We start from the raw sequence: 19794 nt of genomic DNA, 5'->3' as shown, positions 1-19794 counted from the left end.
AGATGTTTGTCATGCAAAGAATTAGTAAAAGGTTACTAACCAGAATATAAAAATCAGCTCCTACCAGAAAAAAATCAGAAAAGGGCAAACAACCCAGTAAGAACATGGGTTAAAGATATAAATAAGTGCATCACAGAATAGGAAATTTAAATGGTTAAAAGTATAAGAAAAGATGCTCATACTTACTGGTAATTAGAAGAAGTTAAAATAAAACAAAATGAAGCACAGTGTGACTCCTCGGGTTGGTCAAGCAGTCCAAGTGCTGGCAAGAATGCGACGCAGCAGAGCCACTTGCGTCCTCCTAATAAGCATGTAAGTTGGACGCCCCTTTGGAGAAGAGTGGGAGTGCCCAGTGACAGAGAAGGAAGAGGTAGACAGCCGTACCCTAGCTGTTCCACTTCTAAGTACGACCTAAGATAGGTTCTTGACTAGGGGGTAATGTGATCAGAGCCAAGTTTAAGGATGATTGATTTGGTGTGTTTGATGGCTTTGAAAAGAGAGTTGCTGGACTCAGTTGTTACACATATACACTAATGCACAAGTTAGTGGTGGAAGGTAACAGGGGCCTGGGGCAGGGAGGTTGATATGGATGGGTGGATGGGTGAATGGATGGATGGGTGGATGGGTGGGAAGGTGGTGGATTGATGGGTGGATGCGTGGGTGCAGACATCTTTGAAATGCTAATGCAATCCTCTGTTACATCCTCTGCACAAACAGTGCAGATAAAGTAGAAGAGCAGATTAAAAAATGACAAGGAGGTTGGAGAGTCGTCTCAGGTCAGTGATTCAGCTGGAATAAATGACCAGTAATGTTTTAAATCCAAAAAATAATCCTGACAGCATCCATATCCGCCTTGAAGAGAAAGCAGAGGGGGAGAAAACAGCTCAAGGCTGAGGAATTTTTCGGGTTTTGTAGCTATGGGTTTTTCAGAAAGACAGGTTTGTCACACTCCTTAAGACACAGAGACCCTCAACCATCCCCTGAGCCTTTTGATGCTTATCTGCGAGAGATTCATGTCCCTTCACCCTTGCAAAAAAAAAAGGAAGTCTGAGACATGGTCAGGAAAGACTGTTCCTGAGTATGTTCTGTTTTCACAGAGACTCAGCCCAGGGGTCCATGCCCTGTTCTCCTGCCTTGGCCGGGAAGCCAGTGTTTGGGGCCAGGACTTGGTCATAGAAACAGGAGATTTTACTAAAGGGTGCTGTCCAATACTGACAGTGACCTAAAGGAGAGCCTCTTAAATAGCAGCGTGCTTTTTACAGTAAGGCAGAGGAATATGTGTGTTTTATAATTATTTTGGAATATTTGGGGAAAAAATTCTAAAGGCACATGGAGTCATAGTTCTCCCAACAACAGAGTGGAAGCAACAGAGTGGAATGGTTGAGAGAGAATCACGTTTACTACCTCTGTGATCTTGAGCAAATTCTTCACCCTCCCTGAGGCTCTGTGTCCTACTCTTTAAAGTGGGGTTACAATAGGGGTTATATCCCATAAATTCCTGATATTAGGCTTATGTGAGGTATTGTCTGTAACGCGATTATCACTGGGCCTGGTACATGCTAAGAGATCAAAGGAACAATAGCTATTGTTGTTGTTATTATCCTTAATGATAAGTATTATAGTGCTGGTACTAAGCATTGTTACTAACGGTGATAACTTATTATTAATAATATTTAGTATTATTAGGAATGATTTAGAAACTCCTGTCTTGACCACATCAGGTCACTTGGTCATGCCTTTCTAAGGTATCCTTGGGCTTCTTCAGACCTGTCATTTTAAGCATTTCTGAAAATGAAGGCTTTCGCACAAACAGGGTCCCAGAGAGATGGTGGGAGTAATTAGGGGGTTAGACAGACACAACGCCAGGCTTATTGCCTCAGACCATTGCGGGGCTCCTGGGGAGGTACCAGTGGGGCCCACTTCTGTCCAGGGCATTTGATGAATGGGTGCAGGGCCTTCCTGTTTCCTTGAAGCCCGACCTCCCAGCCCAGATGTTCCAGCTCCTTGTGAAAACAAGTAGGTGCCAACATTTGGAGTTGGCAGCCACAGGAGACAGACATCAGTCTGCAGAGGGGAGGAAAGAAGGGAGGTCTTGAGGAGCAGGGGAAGGAAGAGGGTGGGGGAGGGGGAAGGGTAACGGAGGCCCCGGGTGGCAGGTGGGCAGAGTGTGGGCTGAGGAGGATGTTGGGAGGCAAGGGGTGGGGACGTGCCAGAGCACTGGCTGCTAGGTTACCAGCATGCTAGGACACTACTCAGAGAAATCAGCCAGTCAGCTGTCCAAGCGGCCGTGTTCAGGGATGAGCCAACCTTCCAGGACAGACTTGGAAACGCTCCATCTCCCTCCGAGACACACCCTTAAGGCCTTTGCTTTAGAAATAAAAACACAGTCTCTCTGGGAGATGGTCAGTGCTCACATATATCATTTATTTAAATAGGGAACATCTGTGCGTCTCCAGTTTTGTTATTTGATGAGAAAACAAGCTGGAGTGTGGAAAAGCAGTGGATTAGAATGAAGAGAGACAGAGTTTTTGGTTTTTACTTTGTTTTGTTTGTGTATTGGTTTCCCATTGTTTGTTTGGAACTCCAGAACTAGGGAAGCTGTGGAATGTTCCCAGAGGGGGAAAACCGGACATGAGAATATCAAGCAAAGAGAAAAGGGAGACAGATGTTGCTGACTCAGCTCCTGATGAGATGGCTGGAGTTGAGGATGGCTCCACCTTACTCCCTGCCTTGCAATTTCCTGAAGCTTTTTTTTGAACCATGACCTCTGAAGAAGTGAGAGGGAGTCCTGTGATTGAAACTCCGCATTTTTATGTTTTCTAAATGTTCAGAGTGACCAGCTCCACATTTAACTTGAGAGAGAGACATACCCTTGAAGACGACTTTTCAAATATAATTCATAAAGTCTTAGGATCTGTAGTAACGGTTTTGAGGGTTTCCTCTTAAAACTGAGATTAGCTCTGCATTGAAAACCAAATCCAGTCATCCATGGCAGGACTTTTTTGGTGAAAACATTGATTTCACTCCAGAACCATTGTGTCAAAAAATGTCAGCTGATGCCATCTTGATGTGAATGTATGTGGTTTTGTTTTGTTTTATTTTTGCAAAAAAGTGAGTCAAAGGTGGCCTCCATTTAGTGTCTGTGTTCTGCTTAGCTCATGCACAGGTGTTATGGAGCTCCTTTTGTTCACCAATCTTTGTTATCAGCACTCTGGGAAGCCAGAGCCCCAGTCTCTAAGGGGCTTACACTCTCTCTACTTGGTTAGAAAGTTGTTCTTTTGCAGAAACTGTTTGAAAGCTGGTGTTTGGTAGAGGATTTTCAGAAAACTGTCTCGCCCCGTGGTCATTGTGGTGTCTTCATGCTAAAATAAGCCCAGAATGCATCAGTATTCATTCACATGAGCCAAGGTGGAAATTCACGAGATTCTATAAGCTGGAAAAGTCCACAGGTAGATCTTATCTAAGCATCATGAGATCAGGACACAAATACTGTTGTCAAGACCCCGACAATCCTTGTGGTGGGCAGCCCAAGACACCTGACATCCTCACTTAGCAACCCCAGAGGAAAGAAGATCTGAGAATATGGTTCTTAGAAAACTTCAGGGAAGATTCTCATCAGCTCAGCCTGAAATATGTTTCCATCTCTGACCCAGTCACTAGACACAAGTCACTAGAGCACCTGGTCATCCCAGGTCCCATGCTGGATGGACCATCTGGCGTGACAAGGCAAGCGGCAGTCAGTCCCACCCATGTCTCATCTTTTATTATCAGAGCAAGGAGGAAGGAAGAAGCCAGAGATGATCAGCATGGCTGACTTAGGCCTAGCAGGGCAAGTGAGCCAAGGAGTACCAAGTCAAGGGGAACTTGAGTTGCCTGCAGGTGAGGGCAAGGCCTGGGAATGCAGATTTTTGCACAGGTGGTGAGAGCATGCACATGATGGGCGGGTGGAGTCCAGAGGGCACACCTTCCTTTGCAGCCTGGACTTCTGGCCTGGACTCATCTCTGTGACAGCACTCCAGTGGCTTCTCTTCACCCGTGTGCCCGCATCTCGTCTAGGTGCTGGGGAAACGGGCCACAGAAAGTCCTTACGAGTGCCAGCTTTGGGGTTGCTGCTGCTGCTGCTGCTGCTAAGTCGCTTCAGTCGTGTCCGACTCTGTGCGACCCCATAGACCGCAGCCCACTAGGCTCCCCGTCCCTGGGATTCTCCAGGCAAGAACACTGGAGTGGGTTGCCATTTCCTTTTCTAATGCAGGAAAGTGAAAAGTGAAAGTGAAGTCACTGAGTCGTGTCCAACTCTCAGCAACCCCATGGACTGCAGCCTACCAGGCTCCTCCGTCCATGGGATTTTCCAGGCAAGAGTACTAGAGTGGAGTGCCATTGCCTTCTCCAGCTTTGGGGTTAGACCAACCAAAACCTGAGCCTGGCTGTGCGCCTTCCTAGCTGTATAGCCTGGGGCAAGTTGCTTAACTCGTTTGAGCTGCCAGCTCTCTTCTGCCTCATAGGTATAATAGTACCTGCCTTAAAGGTTTCCATTAGATAATGTATGGAGGTGACTTTGGACGGTGTTTACTGTTGTAATGTACTCCAGAAATGCTGGCTGTGGCTGATGGAACGGGGGCCGAGGTCTCACTCAGCTTTGAGTCTTTAGTGCCTCATGGAGGCTGGTGTCTAGTAGGCCATTCAACAAATGCTTATGTAAATCAAACTGAAGGCAGGTGAGGACCTGCTCCAGGAAACAGTAGTACAAGCAGGAAGATGGGTTCAGGGGTGTGGGATTCTACAAAGGCAGTGGTGTTGGGGTCCACAGGGGAGTCAGGAGGTTCATTCTCAGGAAGCAGACCCTTCGGCAGCTCTCAGAGGTGGGGACACAAGAAGAGTGCTTGTGTAAAGATCCTCTCACAGGTTCAGATTCGGTAGCTCTGGAATGGCTGTCTGGATGAGCACCAGGAGGATACAGACAGCCACCCCAGGGAGACCCCACTGGTTTCTGGGTCATAAACTCAAATGGACAAATGAGTGGAGATTCTGTGGCCAACCGGAGAGCAGGACCCATCCAGAGGGGCCCCTGTTCTCCAATTTGGGGAGCTCAGCCTCTCTGGATCTTTTAGTTTTGCAAGAGAAGCTGAAAATCTGGACATGTAAGGAGAATTTTTTATTTTTAAATGCTGGGAAGAGTCAGGTTTTTTGAACACTCTGAATGGCCAAATAAAACACATTTGTAGGCCAGAGAGGCTGCCACTTGGAGCCCTTGGGCAGTGGTTCCACCCAGGGTGATTTTGTCCCCCCAGGGAACGTTTGGCAATGTCTGGAGATAATTTGTACTGTTGCATCTTGGGATTGGGGTAGAGGGTGCTTATGGCATCTAGAGATAAGAGGCCAGGAAAGCTGCTAAGCATCTTATAATTAAGCCCAGGACAGCTCCCCAACCCCCTTCAGAGTTATCTGGTCCTAAGGGAAGTTTAACTGTCCTTCGCCGTGGGCAAAAAAAAGAGGCAGGGCTAGGGCCACCTGCCACCTGATTTTACAGACTTTGGGGTCAAAGAGACAGGGCTCTGTCCTTCCAACCCCAAGGAACCAGGGCTGCTGTGGTTGAACCTGAGCTGGTCCAATATAATAATATTTTACAGTCTGCATACTTCCTGTGCATGAAGGAAGCAACGCACCACCCCAGCCTCTATAGGTATGAAAGTCTTGCGAGAAATGTGGACAGAGAGTGTGAATACACTGCCCCTGGGGTCCCCAAGGGCTGGGCGTGATGTTTGCCAGGGATGATCAGGGATTTGGCCTCTCATTCATGATGGAATGTTTGGTTTGGGTTTCTCATTCAGTAGTATCTGGAACTGTAGTTGAGACTATTTCCTTTCCCAACAAAACCCAACCATAAAAAATAAAATGCCTTTAGTCCTTCACAGTTCAGTAGCTATTGGCTGAGCACTCACTGTGGCCAGTCCCACCCAGGCTGGTGCTGATGGGGAGAGAGCAGAGACTCAGGCAGTTTCCCTCTGGAAACTTACTGCCTCCATCCAGCCCACCCTCCATCTACCCACAGCTTCATCTTCTTGAAAGAGCACAGACTGCCCATCAGACACTCCTGCTTGCAAACCTTCAGAGGCTCCCGGATCCACTTTGTCAGCCTCTGTGATCGGGCCCAGCCTCCATGTCAAGCATGTCTTCTGTTCTTCTGTTGTTATGCTCCTCTCTTGGCAAACCATACTTTCCCATGTTCCTGGGGAATATGCCTTTGCTCAGGCTGTGGCCTTTGCCTAGAATGCCGTCTCTGGCCACCTATGCAAGGTGAGGTGGTCCCTCCAGCCTCTTTATCCCCTCATCCCATATCACCTCTTTCACTCTTTTGAAGCCTTTTCCACATCATGCCATTTTGGTTCTTGACCCTTGATCCCACCAAACTGGGAAGAGTTGCTAAAAAATTAAGTTATGAATTTCCTTTCCTGGGCAACCTTTTCACATTGCCCCTGGCATCCAGTGGGTATTGATTCAGGCTGTAACATGATTTCCCAAGCTCTTCACCTGTGTCTGGTATGATACCAGTGCTGCCATACGTGTCACCTCTTTCCAGCCTCACAAGGACTTCATGACACCATGGCATCGTTCCATGTTTATGCACAAGAGAGTAAGGCTTAGCGGAATCGTCACTACGTTCATTCATAGGTTCACTCAGCAAGCGTATTTAATGAGCACCCACTGGGTGGCAGGCTCTGTGGCATCGCGGGAAGAGTGGCAAAGTGAGACACTGCAAGCTGGGGACCGGGAAACTGACTCTGAGGCCTAAATTTAACAGCAGATAAATTTAACAGGGAGATACTTGGGATCCACCCCTAGGGAGGAGGAGGGAGCAGAGTGAAGTCAGGCTGTGATGCAGACAGTCTTACTCAAAGTCTTAGCCAGCCCTAAAAGGAGTTCTAAAGATAGAACAGCCCTTTAAAGCTGTCCAGGTTGAAACAGGAGAGACTGGTTTCTACGCCCCATATCTTTGGATGAGGCGTCAGTCTTTGGAGGGTTTGTCACCATGCCCTCTGATGCCATCACTGAAGCATGCTCTCAGCCGGGGGGTTGTCTGCTGCCAGTGGTCCCAGCAACGAGGGGATCTGAGCATCTATCATCAGGGAGAAAGTCTCTTTGACCTCATGGGGTTTACCTTCAAATGGGGAAAACAAGTGACAAGTGCATAAACAAGTAGGTCACTATGCTTCCCATTATAAGTGCAAAGAAGGGCAGTAACAGGCACTCCTTTTACAGGTGAGGAAGCAGAGGTGCTGAGAGGTTAAACGGTTTTTAACATCCTATCTCCAATCCCCGTCTCTTTGGCTCTGAGTTTGAGCCCTCTCCACCTAGTAACTATGCTTCCCAGGTGGCACTAATGCTAAAGGACCTGCCTGCCAGTGCAGGAGATGCAAGTTTGATCCCTGGGTCGGGAAGATCCCCTGGAGCAGGTCATGGCAACCCAATCCAGTATTCTTGTCTGGGAGATCCCATGGACAGAGGAGCCTGGTGGGCTATGATCCACGGGGTCCCAAAGAGTCAGACACGACTGAAGCAACTTAGCACACAAGCACACCACCCTGCGCTAGTCACACAGAGCCTTTAAAGTCAAGCTAAAGAGCTGGGTCTCGATCCCATAGGCATTGAGGCAGCTTGGGAGGAACACAGTAAAATACTCTTCTAGGAAGTGACACTGGGATGGGCGTGGGAATTGGGGGCTAGAGTCAGGGTTTGTTGAGGGGCAGCTTCAGGAATCTGGGCCCTGCAGTGATGCCATTGGTTGCTCTGGGACTGGGGGTGGAAAATGTGGGTTGCTTTGGGCTGCAAGTGACAGCAAATGCAGCTTTTAAATAACTTAACTAGTGAAGCCACAAAAGTGGAAGTTCTGCAGGAGATAGCCTGTGGGTTCAGGGAGGTCATTAGGATTTAGGTTTTCATTCTGCCACCCGTAGCTGCTTCCTCTCCTGGTCCTAAGAGGTCTGCTGATAGCCACTGAGGCTCCCGGCACTTTTGCTACCACTCAGCAGAAGAGCTGAAAACTTCCCCTCCACCTGCTCAGTCCTCTTCCAGGCAGTTGTCACATGCTCACCCCTGGACTAACAACACATACAGAATGCACCATCTTGAGTCGGGAGGGGGTAGGCTATGTCCTTGAAAGAACTTGGCTGGAGAGATGAACACAGGGCCAAATTCATGGCTCTGTTAGGAAGCAGGAAAGGCAAGACTGGAGGCTTGGGAGGGAGCTGGCATTGTCTGCTGCAGAGAACAAAGTACCGGGCAGTTTGATGGTAGGATGCGGTGACAAGTTGGATTGAGGATGGAGGAATTTTTTTAAAGTGTCAAAAATAGCTCCAAATTTCCAGTCGCCATGTCTGGGAAGATATTATCCCATTGACTGAACCTGAGGAGATGGAGGAAACATCACACATTTTCTTCTGGATAATTTGAATTTGATGTGATGAGGGAGTCGTCCACATGATACTGTTTTGCAACAGCTGAAGATAGGGTCTTTGGGGTCGTGCAGACAGAGCCCAAGAGAGGGCCGTGGAGGTGATGACATGGCTGCCACTCACTGAGAACTGGGAGCTGAAGTCAGCAGTGCGTGGGAAGCTGGCTGGGGCAGAGCTGAGAAGGCCAGACTCTTCCCAATAGAGCTGCTTCAGGAAATTTATCTGACAAGGGTCCCTGCCCATGTGCACAGTGACAGAGTGCAGAGATGTTCACTGCATCCTTGTTTGGAATATTAAGAGACTGGAAACAACCGGCTGGTTAATTAGTTATGACATATCTGGTGTATGGAACCCCAAGCGCTATTATTAATAGAAAAGGAGAATGCAAGAGCTACATGGCCTGTCAAGGAAAAAAAACTGTCAGATATATTGTTTGGTGGAAAAAAGCAAGATGCAAAAGCTTGTGTAGATTACTTTCATTTATATTAAAAAGAGAACATATGCTATCCTGCTGTATGTGTGTATATTCATAGACTGTTTCTAGAAGGCACCAGAAGAAACCTTTAATAGTAGGTGCTTCTGAGTGGGGTTCTAGGAACTCAAGAGACCTATTTTTCACTTTTTACTTTGCTGGCTGTTAGAGTTAGTTTCTTTAACCATGTGCACTTGTTACCTAACAAAAAGTTATATCATAAAAATAAATACATAAGAAACGAAGTCTTAGGTGTCAGAAGTGTTGGCCAGACCAAGAGGAGGTCACTGAGGGGTGTCAGAGAGTCTGAAGCAAACGTCAGGGGGAGGGGCTTCAGGAGAAACTGAGGCAGCTGCTGAGACTGAGGGAGAGTGGAAGGAGATGGGAACGGCTTGTTGGGTGCCTCTATAGATGCCCATGATGTGACAGGAGGTTCCCTGGGAGCTCTACACAGAACATTCTGCTGAGATAGTCCTGAGCTTATGCACTGGATCCCCTTGCTTTAGTCAGCAGAGCTGGAGGGACGTCTAAACAGATCTCTGGAATTGCCCCAGAGCTCTTGTTCTGTTAGGAAATCTGACACCTGTAAGGGCTGCCTTTGGAGAGGTGATTCTTGGCCCTGCCAGGCCTAGAAGCTGAGGGTAATGAGACGGGCCTGAAGCAGAGCCTAGGAAGGCATGATGTCTGGTGCTGAACCTTCCTAGCGACCCCAGAGTCCGGGGCTCTGATCTCTGCAGGAACTAGAGGAAGGCTGGTCTCTGCAAGTCAGTTGCTGACCATGCTGGAGGCCGAGGAAGCTGAGAGAAAGGACAGGAGGGCTCTGCTCTCAAGGGGCAGAGCTCCCTTTGTCAGTATGGAAGTTTCACATGATGGCCTGGGAAAACAGGGAGAGCATTTTCCCTCCCCTCAAATAATAATGACAATGCAGTCATCCAGCAATATGGGGAGTTCGGTTCCAGGACCATCAACACCGCCCCCTCCCCCCGCCCCCCCCCCGCCGCCCCCCCGCCGCCCCACCAAGTGGATACCAAAATCCAAAGATGCGCTAGATCCTTGTATAAAATGGCATAGCATCTGCATATAAAGATGTACATTCTCTAAATCATACACTTTAAATCATCTCTAGGTTACTTACAATACCTAATACAATGTAAAGACCATGTTAATAGTTATCAATTCTATGTGAATAGAATTATGTGTAAATAGCTAGCAACACAACGCAAATCAAAGCTTTGCTTTTGGGAACTCTCTAGATTCTTTTTTTTCAAATATTTTAAGTTCACAGTTGGTTGAATCCTTGGATGCAGAACACTTGACTGACTGTAGTAATAATAATAATAATACACAAAATAACAGAATCCTGGACTCTTCAGGCTGGAGAGGACCTGGAAATTATTTGTTCATTGTTCTTTGACTTGTGTCCCTCAATGTATTAAATATATATGTCACCTTGTGGTTTGGGTTGAGGTCAACTACACTTGCATGCTGTATGCCCCCCTGCCTTAGAAAGTCCATGCACATGAGGGGATGAAAGCCTCTGAAAAGTTCTGTAGTAAGAAAACCTGTCTCATTTTGTTCAAGCAACTTTTAAAAGTTTATATATATATATATGTATCTTATAGATTCAATAACTTCAGTTCCAAGGCCATGGGGCCAGGCAGTGATGCAGCCAGGCTAGAACCCATATGCCCTGCCTCATGCTCCAGTGGACTCTCTGTTTACTTGGGGTGTTCACTGAATTGAAAGGCTAGATAATTATTTGTTAAACCAGGTTCTTTGGAACCCCAGTCTCATGAGATGTTAAGGAATGCTGAGCTAGGGACACACATTCTGACCACATCAGCTTAGGATATCCAGGATTACAGAAAGATGAACAGGTTGATTGGCTGTGGAGCTCCTCAGAATTTTTAGTATGATGTCCCTGAGAATCACCAAGGTAGGGAGGTGATATATAGAGCTTACATGGTCCAGGAATTCTTGTTGTAAGGAGTCTCTCTCTGAGAGATTGTAAGGAGTTGGAATTCCTGTTGTAAGGAGTCTCCCTCTCAGAGATTTGTTTCATGGAGATGAGTTGAAGAATTCAGATCTGGGTCAGTGAAGTTTATGTGGATTTCTGTACCCCTTCTCGCACGACCCCAAGTATTGCTGCCCTTTCTGTGTTGAAAAGGAAGTTGGTCAGTGCAGCCAGCACCCTTCTGCCCCTTTGACTTTTGTTCTTCCATGTTACAGAGCAAGGAGATTGGCCTGCAGATGCATGAGGAGCTACTGAAGGTCACCAACGAGCTCTACACAGTAAGTCTCACCCTGGGTTCTGCTACTGTTTGGGATTGAGCCTCCTTTGCTTCCATGCCCAGCACCGAAGGGAGGCTGACCAGTGGTCTGGGGTAACCCTGGGACCTTTTGCTCTGTCCTTTGCCCGAGTGACAGCAGGATTATCAGGGTGGGATAAAATGGCTCACAGCCCCAGCTTCTGTTTCAGAATATCTGGGGAGGGGCCCTGGGCACATTTAGTGTGTAAAAGTTCACAGAGATTCCGATTACCTGCCAGCCATGAGAACATGTTACCTTTCAAAGCAGAAGATGCCAAGCTGAGGTAGGGAGAGCCAGGCTCAGGTAGGACAGGAAGAAGCTGAGGCCTACTTCTTACTGACTGTGGGGCGTGGAGCTCATCTGGGTCTCAGTATTCTCATCTGCAAAATGGAGCACTATTCGAAGGGTCACATGAGGCCGGGATGGGGTTGATAAGCATGCCTTGCCATCTCAGGGATCTCCAGGTAATAATTTCAGAATGTGCACAGTTTGGCCCAGAACTAACCATGCTGCCTGCTTGGGCTTGAGATCTAACTGGATTTGGGATGGGTGTTAGAATCCAAGAAGGTGAGAGAATGGGGAACACAAGCTCACTGGTTAATGGTGCTGGAAGTTACAGCCTATGCTTTGAGGAGCCATGGGCTTCCTTGGGGAGGAGTGAGAGCCCCAGGGACAGTCCCGGGGTGGGGAGGCCCAGCAGACAGAACCACAGGACTTCCACCCCTAAGGCCACCAGGCTGGAATCAAATTGTTATGTTTTAAGTATGTGCAGATTTCTTATCAAGTGTCTCATTAAAAGGGGAGGATTCTGAGGCTAAAATTATATATGAAAATCCCTGGTATGAGAGGACCAAGAGCAGGCTGTGAGAAGGCCCCTCTCATTGATATTGTTATCTTTCTCAGTCCACATCCTGTGTGATTAGTAGCTGGTGGACCCCTCAGGGGCTAAGAGCCTTTGCCCAAGAGCCTGGACTTCAGATAGCAAGTCCTGCCTAGGCTCCAACCCGCTATGAGACTTTGGGCCAGGCATTTCCTCTTCTGGGCCTCAGTCTCCCAATCAGAAAAATGGGGATGAGACTTCCTAGTGGTTGGTCTACCAACGTCGAAACACATATTTTCTATGATTCCAAGTTAAGGAGAAAAATTTGAGCCCTGACAGTTTTTAATTAGATCATTGCTTCGGGTGAAAAGAGGCACTGCTGATGAAGAAAACAGGACTTGACTTTGAGGCAGCTGGGACTGTGGGGGAGAACCACCTCGTGGTTTACAGCACAGACTCTGGAGCCGGACACCTGGCTTCAGATCCAGTTGATAGGCAGAAGTAACAATGCCTGCTTATTTAGCCCGTTGTGAGAACAAAAGAGAAGATATGTGAAGAACACCCAGAAGAAAGAGAGCCCAGAGGCACAGCGTGTTGGAGCCCACAGTTCTCTCACACTGTCTCCACCTCCTTAGAGCATGTGAGGGTGAGGCAGGCTGTGCGTTCCTGCGGCGGGGAAGCATAGTGACGAAGGGGCGAGACCGGGAACCAGATGGAATGTTTCTCTGCAGAGGGTTTGTTCTCCATCCAGGACCTTTTCCTGTTTCTCAGGCACTTCACCTCCATGGTATTCCAGCATAGTCCAGCACCTGAGTCTGTATTTGGGACCCTGGCTGCTCCCACTCAGATCTCGAAGCTTTCCTCTGGGCTTCTGCTGGGCGCCCCTCCTGGGTGCTCTCTGTTCACCCCCAATTCCCCCCACCTTGGCTCCTTCACCCCTGTTATTCCCCCTGCCTACAGCTGCCCTCTTTCCTCTTATACTTACTTGTGTCATACTCAGTTTGCAAACCCAGACCGAGCTCCACAACCTTAAGAAAGCCGTCACCTCTGGGCCTGTTTTAAAAAACTCCTTGTGTTATCTTGAAGTTCTCTCCCCTGTCTGTTCAGTTGGCATATACACTCCCTGGAGTCAGATCTTGGTGAGAAGCACTATACTTGACCCCCAAAGCCTCAGATCGCACCTGGCTACTTCAGCTCTCAGTGAAACTCGGGTTGGCAATAGGAGCTTTCTCCACTTTGTGGGCTGGATCGGGCAGGCAGTTGTTAGGCACCAAGAGGGTGATGCTTACACACGTGTGTCCTTGCTGGCCGTGGGGCAGGGTGGCTGGACAGAAGTGCATGCCCTTGGTATTAGACAAACAGGCCAGATGGGCAGGTTGGTCCCTCTTCCAATCTCCCAGCTGCCTCTCAATGGCCTCAGAACTGATGGGGAAGGGAGGGGCAGCCCCTCCCCACTCTTTCCTTTTGCCACTTGCTGCAGAAAAGTGAGACCCTGACAGTGCCCACAGCACCCCCACCCCCATCAGGGCATTTGTTGTCTGTACTGAGTTTTCCATCGTTGACCAGAAATTCACTTAAATTCAGATATTTGGGACTGCTTTCTATGTTCTTAGCACCACCGGAGGAAGAGCAGCAGGCTGTGAGCATTTCAAGAGCTGGTCTTTGAAGTGTCTTGTACATCCCTCTTATTCCCAGGGTACTTATTGAAGGATGGAAGGAGGGATCCGTGAATAAATGAAAGAAACTGGTTTTGTCTACAAGGAGTTTAGAACCTGCACAGGAAGATGCTAGTAAGCTTGTGAACTAGTCAGAGCCTAGTGTGTGCTGGATATGTGGACTCGGAGGGAAGGCGCCTAGACTGGGGGTCCCCGGGGATGGCTCCAAGTTCTCTGCAGTGTCCCCACTGCTGTCCCCGAGGGTGGTGCTGCCACCTAGAAGGCAGTCGGTACAGACTAGCTGAGTGAGGTAATAACGGGGGAGTGTGGGCATTCATGAGACACTCACTGCGGATTCAGAAGGTGAAGGGCTGGCTCCCGGTGGCTTACTGAAATCCAGGGTGTTCTGAGCCCAGTGCCTTTAGATAGTAGGAAAGCAAACAGACAGCAGACAGATAGAGAGGAAGAGAAAAGGAATTCTCAGTAGGGGAGACAACATAGGATCGTAGCAGAGCAAATATTACAGGGGCAGGTGGGTTTGAGTTTCTGCTGCACGACCTCCCAGCTCAGCCAAGTCAAATATCATCCTTGGACCTCATTTTCCTTATTGTCAAAACAAGGATAGTAATAACAACCATGGCCAGAATGTATTTCACACTTTTAGATACTTACCCACTCCAGTGTTCTTGCCTGGAGAATCCCAGGGACGGGGAGCCTAGTGGGCTGCCGTCTATGGGGTCGCACAGAGTTGGACACGACTGAAGCGGCTCAGCAGCAGCAGCAGCAGCAGCAGATACTTTATATGTATCATTTAATTAACACACATTTTACAGATAAAGAAACTGAGGCACAAAGAAATAAAGCCTTGCTTAAGGCTTTATCAATGACTGTGTAACAAGTTATCAATGACTGTGTAACAAGTTATGTCAAAACTCAGTGTCTGAAAATGACAACTATTTTATTTGCTCATGATTCTGTGGATTGGCGATTTGGGCTGGGTTCCACTGGAGCCAGTGATATGGCTACAATTTCCTGACCAATCAAAAAAAAACAGAGCTGCAAATGGGAAAACAGCAGTGGGGTTTCAAGCCTTTGTGTCACATGTGCTGACAGCTCATTGGCCAAATCAAACCGCACAGCCAAGTCCACAGTTGTAGGGTGGAGAGGTAAACCTCTTCTGAAGTGCCAACGCAAAGTGATCTCCCTGAGGCCATCGAGCCACTGCCGTGGCCAGCTTCGTAAACAATCTACCGAAGCACCCCGCTACTGAGGGCACTCTGGACCCCCGTTCCACGCTCTGTCATTGGGGATTTCTTTAAGGTTACCATGCCTGGTTATACAAGCCTTTAGATGGTCCCTCCTCCCCCAGCCCGAGTCATGACCACAGGGACTAAAAAGGAAATGATGTCGAGAAAGGATTGTCCAGGAACCCCATGTATTTTTCTTGTAATGTTTTATAGAAGAGATAGTAAGGGCATAATGATGATTGAGATGAATGCTTACAGTCGCCCATCTCCCACTTTAGGGAAAAGACTTGTCCCCATCTGGGATCAGGAAGGACACAGAGAAGACTGCGGGGCTGGGCATTTTTGTTACTTCATCTGTTCATTGCTTCATTCATTCACTTGACAAGGCTTCCCTCTGCCTAGTCCTCATCACCTTGAGGTGCCCTTCCTTCTAAAACATGCCAGGGCACACGCGCACACACATGCACAGCCCACGTCACAGCTCACCTCTTTTCCCCTGGACTCCCATCAGCCTGACGCAGTATTGCTCTTGCTCATCATGTACTGGCCTGGGAGGAAAGAAGGGCAGGGGTCGAGAAGGTGGGCCAGTGTGCCAGTCTTTCTGGAAGAAGCAAAGCCAAAACAGAACAGAAACAACACATTCTGTTCTTGTTGTTCAGCTAAAAATATGTTCAGATTTTCTGTAGTTCTATATCACAAAATGCACCTGTTGTGCTTTGCACTGACAAATGTTGTAGCGTCTTGTCACCTGGCCCCTCCTCTGGGCTCAGGAGCTCTGCTTGAGGCTCCCCCAGGCAGGGCTGCTGGGTCGGCCTTCCCAGCCCAGCACTGCTAGCGGGGCCCTGAGACTTGGTTCAGGGCGACGTGCAGGGGGCCTGAGGAGCATCCACACGAGCCCACTGCTGGTGACAGGTGCACACTGATTGGAGTAACAGATGGGCTCTACCTTTTACTTACTCCATCTTCTATTTGATTTGCACTGGGCTTAGGCATGTGAAATCAATTCTGGGCCCTCAGATAAGTTTTTGCAGTGGCGTCTCCCTGTCTCCATATCGATGACCATTCTCAGGGATGCAGTAGTAGAGAGAGCTTGAGGCGGGATCCTGCAGCCTGGGCTCTGGCCTCAGCTCCATGCCAGCCTCACTGTGTGTCTTTCTGGATTGACATCTGTCATCACTGAAGTATAACCACCGTGCTTTCATCATGCCATTGGGCCCTGTGCCATTTACTTAATGGTTTTCTTTAAATCAACTCTTAAAAAAAAAACACAGCCTCTCCTTGTTGTAATTAATTTGTGGAGAAGCAGCCGTGTGTACTGAAAAGAATACAGGTTTTTAGAACCAAATGGACCTGGGTTCCAGGCCCTGTCACTTGTCAAACCCTTTGAGTTTCAGCCCCCTAGAATATGGGGATTCACCACCTCATCCTCTGGATTCCATGAGTGAGTGGCATAGAGCATAGTACAGTGCCTGGCAAATATCAGTGTTAAACCGTTGTGTGTTTATGAAAGTGAAGCATAAATATTTTTCATTTTTCCTTCCCTCTCTCCTCCTGCCTACAGCTCCACTAGGCTAGCTCGAGCTCAGAGCATATTTTGCCTAAAAAAGTTCAGCCACCTCCTGACTGCTCTCCCATCTCCCATCCTCCCATCCTTCATGCTGGAGCCAGAGAGACCATTTGTAAAGAATTGTTGAATATTTAAAGTTAGCGATAGATAATGCATGCACTATGGAGAAAATCCCTGATAGTTAAACAGTACAAAAAGGTACCAAGTGATAAGTGTGTCTCCTGTTACCCACCTCTCCCCCTCCTCCCATACATGCCCAGTTATTAGTTTCTAGTTCAGCGGGTAACTCCTTGGAGAGATATTTAATTCATCATCAAGGTACATGGACACACGTATCCTGCACGAGGGACACCAGCTGGGCCTTATGCATCTTGCTCTGCATTTTGCTATTATAGTTATGTTTTGGAGATTGTTTCATTTCATTAGTAGTTAGAGCCTCCACTCTTACATGGTGCTTATCACATGCCAGAAATGGGTCTCAATGTCCAGTGTCTTAATTCTTTTCATTCCCAGTTCACTTTTGAGGTAGGTGGTGCTGTTACCACCCCATTTTAGAGACAAGCGGTGTGAGGCACAGAAAGACCAGGTAGCCAGCCCAAGGCCACCCAGTGGGGGAGTGTCAGGGCCTGCTCCAAGTCTATTCACAGAAGTTGCTTACATAAATACATTCAACTATTTATATAAACACACGTATATTAAAAAAGTGGCAACCTGCTCCAGTATTCTTGCCTGGACAATTCCATGGACAGAGAAGCCTGGCAGGCTATAGTCCATGGGACCATAAAGAGCTGGACATGATTGAGCGCCGAGCACACGCACACGCACACGCACACACACACACACACTTATATATATTTATTTTGGAAGGAAATGACACTTCACATTAGTGAATGAAAACAAACTGGCATAACAGAAGGTTTCCATTAGCTAAATGGAGAAAAAACAATGTTAATTCTTTTTAAAAAACTTTTTATTTTATATTGTAGTATAGTGATCAGCAAATGTTGAGATAGTTTCAGATGAGCAACAAAGGGACTCAGCCATACCTAAACATGTGTCCATTCTTCCCCAAACTCCCCTCCCATCCAGGCTGCCACATAACACTGAGCAGAGTTCCTTGTGCTATTCAGTAGGTCCTCGTTGGTTATCCATCTTAAATATAGCAGTGTGTATATGTCCATCGCAAACTCCCTAACTGTCCCTTCCAATATTAATTCTTGCTGCTGCCTCCAAGGCAGGCATTAGATATGAGAGCACCAAGCTGAGTTTTTCCCCCTAATATAATCAGGATTCCAAGAGAACTAAAAAGAGTTAATAACATGTCTGTAACACCTGAAATCACTTCTCTAACACAAGTAAGTAGTTCCCATTGCACACTTTGGGAAACCCTGATGCAGTGCAAGTTAGCTGGGCCTTGGTCCTTGATTCCACATCTGCAGGATGAAGGCAGAAAGCTAGAGGAACTCTGAGGATCTTCTCAGGCTTGTCTCTTCATGCCGCCCTGGGAAGGAGACCAGGGCACGGCTCTGATTCAGGGCAGGGCAGGCCCTGCCGGACTGTCACAGCCTGTTGGCCAGGTGTGTGCCCAGTGTCATCTAGGGCTGGCAGTGGTCCTTAGAAGAATGAGGGCAATAATGTTTCCCTCTAGACAACCTCCCCACCCCCTCAGCTCTCCCATGGAGACATTCCTTCACATAGCTGACGTTTACTGATGATCCGTGTGTCCAGAGGATGGGTCATGGTGAAGCCCTGTGACAGGTGTCAGCAGGGATATGGACACGGCGTGAGCGGAGAAGAAATGGATTGGAGCTGAATGACAGTGGAGTTTCCTGGGTGGAGAGGGAGGCACAGAAGCAGGAAGCCAGGACATGAGATGAGTAGCCCCTGTTAAGCCAGTCAGTGTGAGTCAGACACTAAGTCTGGCCAGGAGGGGCCAGGGTTGATCTGGGTGGTGGGAAACCTAGTGGGGAAGGAAGGCTGCCTTTTGGGACTCATTCAGGAGCAAGAGAGAAAGCCAGGACAGCCTGACACGTAGAAATGGCACCGTACTGAGTCTCAGAGGCCAACCCACTAATTGCATTGTCTTTCTCCCCAGCAGAGTATGTAATCTAAAGGCAGAGACCCTATCTGTCTTCCGCACAGTAGGATTTGCAGCACCTGGTATATAGTGCCTGCACATAATAAATTGTTCAATAAATACTTAATGATTGAAAGTGTAGCTGCCCCCCCTCCCACCAATATACTCACCAGAGCAAAGGCAGCAGAACGACATCTCCTCCATTTTATCTTATTCCCTCTCTCCCTTTTTCTTCTTTTCTGTCTCTCTTTCCCCCTCCCTTCCTTCTTTCCTTCCTTCCACCATCCCCTCCCTCATTTGGTGGTGTTTTTCTCTACAGGAGGCTTCTCTCCTGTGGAGATAAAGTTGGCCCACGTCCATCCCCCCCATCCTCACCCCCGCAGGCTCACGTCCTATCAGCTTAGCGCCTCCTAGTGGACAGCAAACACTGCCTTCCCCTGTCGCCAGCAGAGCCCCAGGGCTGTTTCTAACTGGCCAGGCTGGGGGTCCCATCGCTGCAGCCAGATTAACATCATGTTTACTGACAGGTCAGCCCTGGGTCTCCGGCCCACATGCAAGGATTGGAGGGTAGTGTCGGTTTCCCTTGAACCACATGGGCTGAGAACGGTGGAAGGGAAGAAAACCAAGAAGGCATTCCAGGAGGACTGGATGATCCTCGGCAGAGAGAAACAGCAGATGTCTGCTGAGGGGGAGAAGCTCAGCAGGAGAAGAAAGTGGCTCCGTTGGCGGGTTTTCAGACAAGCACCTGGTGTTCTTCTACCTATAAGCTGTTCCTCAAACCTGTTTGGCTCAGGTTTCTACTGGGCTTAATACTGACGTTGCTCCCTTTGTTTGGAACAATCCTCCCCCACTCCACACCCTGTTCACCCATCTGACAGCTGCTCTTCCTTCAAGGTTTAGCTTAGATATCACTTCTCTAAGAAGCCTTTAACAGCCCTTACTGTCCTCATCATAGCACTTCTCATATGCTGTGATAATCACTTGCATAATTGTTTGTCTCCCTGCTAGAGTGTGTATTCAGTGAGACTGTCTCTGTCTTATACATTGTAGTGTTTCCTTGTACAGGTCCAAAGTGCAGTACCAGGCCCATCATGAGCTGTTCAATAAATATTTAACAATTGAAGGTGTAGCTGTTGCCCTACCCCCAAAGATGATATATTCATTAGAGCAAAGGCAATCGAACTCTATTTTATCCT

The 19794-nt window shown here is 48.0% G+C and overlaps 1 protein-coding gene across 2 annotated transcripts in view; it reads left to right on the top strand.

The window, feature by feature from the left end:
• The window catches only part of SRGAP3 (SLIT-ROBO Rho GTPase activating protein 3), a 242874-nt gene that overhangs the window by 150426 nt on the left and 72654 nt on the right, over positions 1-19794 (top strand). For both annotated transcript variants that reach the window (XM_040245998.1, XM_040245997.1), the window contains exon 4: positions 11152-11214. In XM_040245998.1, the coding sequence (XP_040101932.1) occupies positions 11152-11214 (63 nt within the window). The remainder of the gene's footprint in view (positions 1-11151; positions 11215-19794) is intronic.

The sequence above is a fragment of the Oryx dammah genome, unplaced genomic scaffold (assembly GCF_014754425.2).
Source record: "Oryx dammah isolate SB20612 unplaced genomic scaffold, SCBI_Odam_1.1 HiC_scaffold_9, whole genome shotgun sequence".
In the NCBI taxonomy this organism is placed as follows: Eukaryota; Metazoa; Chordata; class Mammalia; order Artiodactyla; family Bovidae; genus Oryx; species Oryx dammah.
This window is presented reverse-complemented; position numbering and strand designations above follow the sequence as displayed.